Raw genomic sequence first — 11,845 nt, 5'->3', positions numbered from 1 at the left:
ATACCATGCCCCAAGCCTCACTGGTGCTCTCTCCTATTGATGCTATCTATTTCTGTTTAAACACTTTGACCCCCTTAGGCCTTCAGACCCCCTGGTCCCTAAACACTTGAGCCCCCTTGAGCCTCCAGATACCCTGGTGCCTGACACAGTCTCGTTCTGAACTCTTGGACCCCTGGTCCTGCATGCAGGCCCTCCTCTGGGCTTGTGGGCTCTCTGGCCTTGCTCAGCCTTTCTTTAGGCTCCTTGATCCCTTACTGGGCCGCACCCATAGTTTGTAGGCTCCTGGGTTACTGATTCTATAAGCCAGTGGTTCTCAACTTTTTTTGCACCAGGAACCATTTGTAAACATAAATGGCCAGTTCCAACCCAGTGCCCCTCAACTCCTGACCCACTGCTCCCCCACCCACAGGCCCAAGTATGTGGCATGGGGGAGGGCATGAGGGGTCCCAAGCAGCCCTTTGTAGGCTGGAACTCTGCCAGCCTGCAAGGGAAAAGCCACCATTTCCCACGTTTTTCTCCTTTAAAGGAGAATCCATTTTTAAAGTTTGTTGATCTATTTTTAGAGTTTGTTCACAACCCTGTCATATATTCTTGCAACCCACTTTTGGGTCACGACCCACAGGTTGAGAAATGCTGCTCTAAGCAGTTCTTGAGCCTACCACTGCAGGTCCTTGAGCCTACCACTGCAAGCTAAAGCACCGGTAGTACTTGAATATAAAAGGAGCATCTCAGTCCTCTGGCAACCCCCTCAGACTCTCTATGGATTTAAAATAAGACAAAAACCACTTGCCTGTAAAACCCTATCTTCCTCTGCCCAGGTAACCTTCCTGTTCCCAGGCCTGCAGGGTTGTTTATTGAGTCCCAGTCTCTTCAGGAGCCCTGCTGCCAGCAGCTCCTTACTTTGTGTCTGCCAGGGAGAGACTGCCTAACTGGCTAAGGCTCTGGACTGATATAGCTCCAGCCTAAGCCCCCTTCCTGTCAGGTGTGTCTTATTAGCCCCCTGCCACCTTAAAAGTGCAGTTACATCCCAGTGCCCTGCTACAGACTGACAATTAACAAGGTAACTAATGTCCCAATCTATGGGCTTGTTATATGTGAACAGAACAAAAGAAAATATTAATTATAATTTGTCTGAATCTTTTTTTAATAGATCAGGTAAATTATTATGCATGTGCAAATTCTACTCTCATTGGCACTAGCATATATGAATTATGTCTAAAAAAAATCTCTGTAATGAAAACATAGACCATCAAAATAGATGGCATGATTGTACTTAGTACCTGGAATAAGGTTGGACACTTTACAGAGGTCCATTAGACCAAAACCTTGAAAGCCATTGGCATACTTTGTAAAACTTTTGGAAGAAACCTACTCTGGATATTAGAGGTTTTCAGAAAATGGTGTTATTCATAAATAAAATCAAAATGTCCTCCTTAAGTAGAGAGAAAGTTTGTTGCATGAATGTATCTTTACAAAGAGGGTGTGCACATTTTACTTTTTCATTTGTGTATTTGCTGTTAGATACAGTATATACCAGTTTTTCATTTTAACTTTGAGGTGTATTTAGTACTAAAGACTAGTAGTACCTAAAAACAAAAAAACAAAACACAAAACAAAAACAAAAAAACAAACAAAAAAACCCACAAAAGGTTAAGTGAAACATGTCACTCCAAAGTTAATATATTGCATCCTTTTGTCTGTGTAGTTTCATAATGAGTAATTAATCTAATTAACTGGGCACTTGCTAAATCTTGGCTGGCAAACTGGAAGCTGTTGAAGTGTTTAATGTTATCTATTCAATAGTCTGTTCTGAGGTAGTCCAATTCAGCCCCTGGCTTACAGCGTCAATTTCACCACTATTCCCCATTTATAAAATATTACCCTCCTTCTGCTGGGATTCTGTGATGAATATTATATTGATATGCAAAGTATTCAGATAAGGTGATGAATTTCACATAGGAGATTAAATAAGTAGGATTTTGTCATTAAACTCATATTGGACACTAAATATTGACATTAGTCTCTAAGGTGTACTTTGATAGCAATGCAGATTGTCAAATAATAAAATTGTTCATCCTCTCCAACAACTGTAATCTATTTTGACTTTCAATATTAGACATTGTAGAAGGCTTATTGTTGTTGGGACCCAGGGCAGCCGGCCAGCAGCTCTCCCTGACTCCCACCCGGGCAGATAAGGGTCTGGGGCCTTAGAAGGCCGTCAGGCGGGTACTTGTGACGCTTGGAGTGGAATTAATTAGGCGGACGCTTATCGGTTGTAAAGCAAGATTATTTACTCACGCCGTCAAGGTGGTGAAGAACGGAGGTCAAAGATATTTGGTTAGTTATAGCTTAAAGGTCGTAGGTCAGTCTGCATAAGAGTTTGGTGATCGGGCAGAAGGTCGGGCCGGCAGGTCGTCGATTTACGTCTGAGAATTGGGTCGAGACGGGGGAAACTGACAAGTGATTAATTTGTCAGTTACTCTCACGCATACGTTCAGAGTTTTTTTAGGTGTGTGCGCGGAGGTCTCCCGTTCTTCACTGAAGTGAAGACAGGTTTTATTTGTGTAATAGCCAATTGCTTTTCGCCACGTCATAAATTTAATTAGAATCGCCAATTATCCAGCGGTCTTTGCTAGGGTGTTATCATAGGGTTACTCCTTGTTTTCTTTGACCAATTATAATGATTTATGTACAGCACAGAAGGCTAAGTTTTTATCTCTGTTAGTGGCGCAGCAATAAATTTCTTTTTGACATGCGCAGCAAAAAAGCAGTTACTATCATTATTGTTAACCCTTAGTTAACCTAGTGCAGAAAAAAACTGTTTTGAATGGTTTTACTTGCTTGTGACAGGGGTACTACTTAATTTGGTTGTGACAATTGTTTTGTTAGAAATAACAGTCAGATTAATAGTTTTGTAGATCTAAATTGAGACAAATGGTTGATCTTATGTATTTATTCTTTTGAAAAAAATTTGCCCTGCTTTCCATTACATTTTATAATTTTTACTGTAAAAGTCTCTCTTTCTCTCTCTAATACACAGCATGAGCTGTTAGGTACTACTTAATTTATGTGCTGACATGGGAAAATGTCTCCAGTTGTAGGTGTCGGGTAATCTTGTATCAGAACGGAAATAATCACTTATGTGCTTTTGAGATCAGTAAATGAGGTACAAATGTACTAAACCTACACCCCTAAACATTATTAATTATTTTTATTACTTATTTTGGAGATTACCTTTGCAAAATACAGTTGGAATTTTTCATGGAAGATGCAATAGGAATTAAAATACTGTGACTGGGTGCCAGACTCTGGGTTCTTATTGGGGAGATTGGGAGGGAGGGCAGGGGGCGGTGGAGTTCAAAGCTAGTGGACTCCTATTGGCATCCAGTGGCTCTGATGGAGGGAGAATTATAGGGAAGGACAGGAATTCTTGCTGAGAAAAGCCCTTTTATAATTTAAGTTCAGGCCTGCCTCTGGGCTTTGTTGCTTTATTTAAAATAAAAAGCAAATCCTAGAAAGGGGATAGTGTACAGACAGTGCCCTTTTGTGTATATGGTAAGCATGGGGGAATGGCATGTAGACTCTGCCTATTTACACACAACTTTAAAAAAGGCTAAAAGTAAATGTGATAAAAAATATTGATACATTAGAAAGCAAGAACAGTAATTAAAGAATTATGTGTCAGTTAAACTTTTTATAAATGTCCTAAATTTGTATGTTGTTTGATAAATTTACGTTCTTGGTAGATTTGTAATGCTTTAAAGATTTTTGATCATGGATTACTAAAGTTCATTACAAGAATGTAATTTGTTGCTCTTAAAAAGGAAAAAAAAAGAGGTACGTTCTGGTATATGGAATGAAGGCCCACTTCAGCCTGACTTCATGAGAATAGGAACTTTTCTTGTTTACGAAAGAAACTGAAGAATTACATTTCTTACTGTGTTTATCTGGTGTCAAGGTGTTCTATTTATGTCTATAAAATTAATTGTATGATTTGCGTCCAGACCGGTGGGAACTTAAACAAAGGTCATTTGTGCTAAGACAAAATTCCACCTTCACTAATGATTTAAGATTTAAGCACAGTACAGAGTACAAGTTCAGCTTGTGAGAAACAGGTTTTTTTTTCTTGGTCCAAAGCCATGACTTGCAAAAGAACTTAGTATGAAGGTGTAAAGCATAATGATGGAGGGTCCCTAGTTTTTTTCTTTTTTTAAGTTATTCACCCATTGGTTGATTTGTAGAGACCTGATCTTCTGCCAAAATTTTGAAGGATCAGGGACAAATCAATTTAAAAATTCCAAGTCTGGACCATAAGAAACAAGTCAATTTAGGCAAACTTTTGGGTATCCCAGTACCCTTCTTCAGGCCTCTGGGAGAGAAGCAGATACAGTAAAGCTAAGTAGCAGATGGAACAGAGTATCAGGTAGAGTATAATGGACCATGAAGTCATTGTTGATGTTGAGGTTAGTCAACATGCTGCACAAGTGCCACAACACAGGCAGCCACTCTGTGGTATGTGGCAGATCAGGGACAGGGCAGGAAACAGAAAGCAGAGCAGGAGATTAGGCAAGGAGCACAGGGCAGGAAGCAAAAAAGCAGTAGGAGATTGGGTAGGGAGGACAGAATAAGAAGCAGAAAGCAGAGCAGAAGTTTGGGCAGAGGAAGGGGATCAGAATGGCACTTGGGGAGGGTCGGGGACTAATTTGTAGCATGTCTGCTGGAAAGGTTGGTCCCCATTGATCTATGTAAGTTTCTGGTACTTAGTGCCCAATAGGCTAATGAATTTAATTCCCATGTTCATCTTCTCCCCAAAGGAAATTGTAGCAGGGACCCACAATCCCTTTTACATGGAAGATAGGAAGCCAGCATTGGAGGGCTGCAATTAGCTGCACAGTAGCAAGCAGCCAGGTGAGCTATGAGGAGTTAGAAGTGCAGCAGCAGGAGGACTGCGGGAGTGCTAGTTGCATGAACAGGCAGAAAGGGCTCCAGGCAGAAGAGTCCAATGGTTGCAGCTCAATGGTTTGAACTGCAGTACCTGAGAGCAGGCTGAGTATTGGGCTAATTAAAAAACCCATAGCAAGGTGAAGGTCATGTGACCAAAATGGGTGGAGCTATGGACTACTAAAAGTCTGGCTCTTGCTAGCCTGGGCTGCAAGAGAACGGAGACTCAGGCAGCACAGGTACCCAAGGGAGCTGCAGAGAGCCTGCAGCTAAATGGTAGGAGTTTGCTGAAGCCCAGGGAGACCCGGAAGGGGTTTGTATTTGATTAGTGATTGGCATAGTACCAGAGGTTTGGGTATGGGCTACAGGGGTTATGTGGAGTGGGGGTGTCTAGGAGACACCCTGAAGTAGAAGAGGCTAAGGCCCAGAGATGGAGAGACTCTGCAAGGGTCTGGGACCCAGTGGGTTGTATGGGGCTAAAGCCAGGCAGTTTAGAGGCTGGAGATAGCAGCCCTGCAATCAGGGATTTGGGGGGCTGAACCCAGTACAGGGCAAGGGCCCAGTTAAAGGGGGCGAAGAGAGTTTGGTTCAGCCAGGCTCAGGGACTCGATGGGTCAGAGCACCAGGGCTGAGGGGCCAATAGCATGAGAGGGCAGGGGCAGAGGGCCTGTGTAATATCTGAAATGCATGGGTGTGGCTAGGGGGGTTTGCAGGAGGCAATTTTAGCCCTTAAGGCAACTATGACCATAGAGGAACTAGTGGGAGAGCTGGTATCCAGAGGGAGCAGAGCCCCATAAAGAGAACTGGTGTCCAATGAGGCTGGACCCCCAAAGAGAGAGGTGGTGTCGTGAGGCTGGAGTCCCAAATTACATGGGCCAAGTTGAGCCAAGACTGAGAGCGAGGAGAGGACTTCTGCTTATGCTGGAAAGTTGAACCCAAAAAGGAGCAGAACTAGATCAAGCACCCAAAGCTCATCAGTCTCTGACGGCAGCCTCCCCACTTAATTTTTACCATCAAGGTGTAGCAGGCAAGGCAATAGGGTGAGACCCTGAGAGGCCAGAGTAGGCAAGCAGGGCAAGATGAAGGCAGCTACCAGAGGGTGTCCTGGCCACTCTTGAGGCAGGTTCTGCTACAGAAATCTACCTGACAACTTTACAAGAACTATGATGTTAAACAACGAGAGTCTCCCATGTCCCCTTCCCTCTATGGAAAATGCCTATGTCTATTCTAACCATGCATTTGATCCAATAAAAGATATCACCCACAAAAATTGTTGCTTTTTCCAACAACATCTCAACACTACCAAGGCAATTGAGGCAATTATAGCATTGCTTATTTTCAAACCTGGCAATTTAATATTGCAGTGTCTTATAATAATGACAGTTCCGTCTGCATCAGATAGTTTAAATTAAAGCCTCCAACTATAGATCAGTCCGTCACCTTTTGACTTTTAACATTTTCATACTATAACTTTTGATTATTGATGTTATTTAGATGTATATTAGAACTTGTTGCCATCTGTTAGGAACTAGAACTTATTTTGGTCTTAAAGTACCAAGTCAGATCCAACTGATTCTTTAAATAGTTAATAAAATAAAAAAATACAGCCCTTAATTATGCATACCATAAACTGGTATTTGTCAACTCTTACAGTAAAACATTGAAGACTTGTGATTTTATTTATTTTCTCACAGGTGAAAGCACTGAGTTTTATGTGTAGGCAGCGTTGTCTGTTTTTTTTTAATTCTTATGTACTATTTCCAGTTTAATATTCATAAAAAGTCTTTCCTTCAATATTAAAGTCACTGTAGTAGTTAATATGCACATGTGCAAAAAAGTTGGAACATTTCTGTGGATTTATTTTTGTCTGCATTTAATGTATGATTTTATAGCTTCAGTAGTAATTAACATTAGTTAAAACGTTGCTGCATTTGGTGACATGATTCCAGTGGTAGAGAAGTAGGTAATACAAAGTATCTCAGTTAAGATGTTTGCTGCTTTGTTATAAGAGGCTGAAACCAAGATGGAACATATTTCTGAACATGACAAAATAAACATTTGGAAGGCTTATGTGTAGTTCTGTAACTGTTGGTGGTCAGGCTTTTGTGTCGTGAAAGCTTAGCATGTATTATGAAATCTACACTTAGCCCAAACAAATGCGCAGGCCATACTGCTAGATAGATGTGCCAACATGGTGGTGGTTTCAAAGTAAAGCAGCAGTTGTCACAGAGTTTTAGCCATGGGACCTTTGAAAGCCTTAATCACTGTTTCCAAACAGAGAATGAGTGAGTGAGAGCCCTTGTCTCCCCTCCTCTTATTTTGATGTATTTTTCTAGACAATCCCTCTAAAAAGCACAGCAGCCTTACCACAGGAAATTCCATTATTTTTGTACCTCCATGTCACTCCATTTCACTAAAAATGAATTATAAAGCTAAATTTACTGATGACAAAACTCAGCTTCTGCTGTGTAGCCAATCCAGATGTGTGCTGTGTAAATGTGGGAGAGGAAGTGCTGGGGAAGCTGCTAGAGAGTAACATAGGATAATGACTGATATTCTATCCAGCTATCAAAATGATCAAAATAAAATAAATCTTAGGAGGAATATGGGATTTTTTTTATCTTTTATTTGATTGTATGGGTTTACCATAAAATGTGGGCACTTTTTATAAAAGCCTTTTATATTAAATAATATTTGGACTATTGAGAAACTACTAGGAAAAGTCTGTTTTGAAAAAATATTTGACCTGAAGAAAGCTGGTTTTGTGCCCAAAAGCACTTCTGACTTCTCTTCTAACTATCCAGTAGGTCCAATAAAAAATATCACCAAAAAATCCTTGACTTAAAAACATGAGCTGTTATGGACACTAATTAACCTACATACAAATTGCAAGTAATTTCCACACTGACAGTTTGAGAGTCTCTACTGATTAATTTCAAAATGGTTTCACTGTAGGAACGAAGTGGAAACCTGTCGAGCAACCAGAATTTCATGATGGTTTATTTCTGGGGATGATTGAAAGAATTTTATTTTCAATTTGTCCATTAGCCTAAATCATTTAGACCAGTAATTCTCAACCAGGTAACTGCTGCACTCAGGGGCCCTGTGAGATCCTTTTAAGTTTACAGTGGGGTGCTTCACAGTATTAGTACTGTTAGGTATACAAGCATCTACATGCGACTCATAAGATAAATCCATTTATTTCAATTGATTAGCTATAGGCTGCTTGCAGACACTAAAAAAACCCAACAGCAATCCCCCCCCCCCCCCCCCCCCAACTGCTTTGTTGGAAGAAGCAGTACATTACTTCAACCCAGCTCTATAGCATCTGTAAAGAGTGGGCACTTCAGTGGCACTTCTTGGCACTTTTAGCTTAAAAAAAAAAAAAAAGCTCCACTAAAGCACCTAATCTTTACAGATGTCAGGCAAGCCAGGTTGAGGTAACACACTGCCTCTTCTGGGCATATGCACCGCTTTTAAAATAAAGTGCTGTGGTTTTTTGGCTTTTTAATGTCTGCAAGCACTCTGACCTGTTATGGTCCTTTTGAGTTTTTTACAACAGAAAAATATCTCTATTATTTTTTTATAATCAAGGAATGATTGAAAGCTAGCAGTGGGCATTTTCTGAGGAGTGCCTTGATTCTGACAAGAGGTGTGCCTTAAGTTGAAAGAGGTTGAGACCATGGCTTTAGACTAATCTAGTGAAATATTTTGGTTGTTCAAGTCATACTTGGAAAAAAAAAAAAAAAAAAGCATTTAGATTGCTACTGACAAGAGAATTTGTTCTTAGAATAATAGTCAACACCACATTGGATAAAAATGGCATTTGGCTACCAGGATTGGAAAGTTTGGAAATAGTCCCATTACTAGCATCTGCTCCAGTACTAACTAACCCTAAGCTATAGCCTGACTAGTCATCATAGAGAACAAGAAAAAAGGGAGAAAAAATTAAAAACACCCCCCCCCCAACTATACTCTTTCATCATCAAGCAAGGCTGTTTTAACCTCTATATTTCCTTTTCGATTACTGTTTTGCAGCCCTTCGTTTGTGGTCATTTATCTGTCTAAAGTCCTCAGTTCTACGAGATCGCACCCCTTTTCTCTAATGTCTTGATAGTGCTAGACCCTCCAGTGCTTCCCTTTATAAATAAACATAGTCAAAGAAAATGTGTTCTTGACATTTTGAGGCATTAAAGGTTAATTCCTTATTACTCTGAAATATTGAGTGAACAGTGACTACTTTTACTCTGCTCTAAGCATTGTGCAGACAATGGGACTCTGATGTCAGTGAATGTCCCAAGGTGCTACCATTTTTTAAAAACATTTATACTGTTGTTTTGCATATGAGGTACATGCCTATTCTTCAGTTATGTAGCAAACAAGACATTTCTCATTGGCTCCATCAAAGCTAGCCCCTGGGATCCTGATAGTGAATTGTAGTTATGTCTTGAAGCAGTGAAGTGATGAAGTTGAAGGCAGATTTCAGATAGCCACCACTGTGGTGAAAGAGTGAGACTTTTTGTATAGGTTACTCTTTTTGAGACCAGAAGAATTTGTGTGCCTGTGAAAACTTTACACAAACTAAAACAGGACTTATTTTTTCTTCTAAAATGCCACACTTTAAAATAACATATTGATGTGCGGCATTTTAGAAGAAAAAATAAGTCCTGTTTTCTTCTGTAATTATTTTGTTTTCTAATGTGAAATTCTGAAACCAAAATATTTTGTAGTTTGACATGTCATGCCTCTGGGTGTGGTATACTGCACATGTAAGACAATGATGCAATGCAGAGAATCACTTGTTTTTTTGATATCCTATTTTAGCATTTGTGGAATGCCTAGTCTGTCACATTTTACGCAAGAATATTTGTGCTTACACTTGCCTACTTGTTCATTTAAAGTGGGAACAGATGAAACAATTATAACAGTGATGGGGGAAGGGATCCTAATGCATTTTTGCTGAATTTGCTAATGTATCTGGGTAAATTGTTGCAGTTCAGGTTCACTTACTGTGAAATAGGAGCAGGCAGGCAAAACAGTTACTGTAGCTCAGCTTATATATTCTTATACCTTAGAGCATAAAATATAATTATTTGTCTGTCCGTGCTGTACTTGATGATAATTATCATTTCACTTTCTATCTTTTAGATTATTGAATCTTTGGGGATTATAATTTATAAAGCGTTGGACTATGGTTTGAAGGAGAATGAAGAACGAGAGCTCAGTCCTCCGTTGGAGCGGCTTATTGATCATATGACCAACACAGTGGAAGCAGATGGGGGTAAAGATGAAGGCTATGAGGCTCTGGATGAAGGGGTGGAGGAAGATGATGAAGATGAAAAAGAGGTTGAGGTCATTCACTCCTATAAAGATGTTATGAAGGTACAGTAATGGTCAACTTAAGTGTTACTTCACTGTTAAAAACTTTGTTTATTCGTAAAGCAGCAGATCTGTTTCCTGTGCTAGCTTCATTTGTGATTTTGCCATATGTGATAGATCAGTTTCTTTAGATAATGGTTGCTTGTAAATATAATGATCTGGTAGTATTTAATCTTTTACAGTAAATAACAGAAAGTGAAAGATCATCTGTTGTTCCTTTTACTTGATATCAGGATATTCTGTAAGCACTTCATTCTGATTTTTGTCTACCAGATGAATGTTAAGCCTCATGGTATGATAGCTGCTCTATTCTTTTGAACTAAAAGTATCAAAATGAGAGAGTTCATTTTCAGGTAACATTCACCTACACATTAGTGCAATGTTCCTTTAGTTATTCTCTCCTCACCCACTTAAGGGAATGACTATTCTTAAGATTAGCTCATTTGTGTACTGTGACTCAGAGTGCCATATTTCACTGCTAAGAATTGTGATTACGATTCCTGACCCTAGTAGTGACATTTGGGATATATAGCATATATGCTTTAAGTACACTGGGCTCTCTAATATCAGTTTTCCTTCTCTTGACAGTCACTTCAAAGTAGGTAAGCCTCTATTTTATGGTAAGAAACCTTTTTAGAGATAGAGGTGTTAGAATTGTCTGACATCTTTGTACTGGGAAGCAAGGTGTAAATAAATATGGGTATTGGATTTTCACAAATATTTTATTTTTAGTAATGGAATCTGCACACACCATCTATGCAGACTTATATTAAGAGTGTTGTGTAGACTAGAGGATTGCAGATCAGGTTACTCTTATGTGCCAAGATCTGTGAGGACATGGACAGTGGAACTTTCAGCCCTTTCAAGAGAACTTTCAAATGGGCAGCAGCAGGTACATTCAGACTGTGTGAATAAGCTGAGAACGATTCAAGTGCAGAAAACCCAGCTACAGCTTTAACCCTGAATGAAGGGGTTAACCTAGCTTTTCAAGGTTAAGGATCAAGGTAATTATCCAAGGACCAGAGTCTTAGCTTGGCTTTCCTCAGAAATGGAAGATGGGGACAGAATGGCCAAAGATAGCATAAGATAACAGATTTCTCAGGAACAATAGGCACTTGTCAGACTACTGAAAGCTGCCCTTGTGACTGGATGAAGATAATTTTATTTTGACTTTTTAAAGCCTTTATTATACAAATATTTAAAATTAAAACTTAAAAACAAAAAGTGAAAGTGCATCCATCCCAGGTGGAACATAAAATGCTTGATAGTGACAAAAAACCCCGTATCGCCAAGAGATTGAAACCTCCTTCTCCCCTGCCCCTCACCTGATTCATCGTCCGCCTTACAGAGTGCCCCCACAATGGTCCAGCACATTACAAACTGTTCTACATTTTGTTGCAAGGTGTGGTGACCAAATTCAAATGTCACACATGCCTGAACCAAGAACTGGAAGAGTTGGAAGGTGTCATCAGCTGGTCGCTGCATACTGGTTTCTGCAGCTTTTCAGAGTTGCTATCTTGGCCTG

At 39.9% G+C, this 11,845-nt stretch overlaps 1 protein-coding gene across 2 annotated transcripts in view; it reads left to right on the top strand.

The window, feature by feature from the left end:
* The window catches only part of SPIRE1 (spire type actin nucleation factor 1), a 165,687-nt gene that overhangs the window by 53,729 nt on the left and 100,113 nt on the right, over positions 1–11,845 (top strand). For both annotated transcript variants that reach the window (XM_025192598.1, XM_025192599.1), the window contains exon 2: positions 10,090–10,323. In XM_025192598.1, coding sequence (XP_025048383.1) covers positions 10,195–10,323 — 129 coding nt within the window. In that variant the 5' untranslated portion in view covers positions 10,090–10,194. The remainder of the gene's footprint in view (positions 1–10,089; positions 10,324–11,845) is intronic.

Source organism: Alligator sinensis, unplaced genomic scaffold, assembly GCF_000455745.1.
Source record: "Alligator sinensis unplaced genomic scaffold, ASM45574v1 scaffold1143_1, whole genome shotgun sequence".
In the NCBI taxonomy this organism is placed as follows: Eukaryota; Metazoa; Chordata; order Crocodylia; family Alligatoridae; genus Alligator; species Alligator sinensis.
The sequence above is the reverse complement of the archived record's forward strand: the minus strand, read 5'-3'. Positions and strand labels throughout refer to the sequence as shown.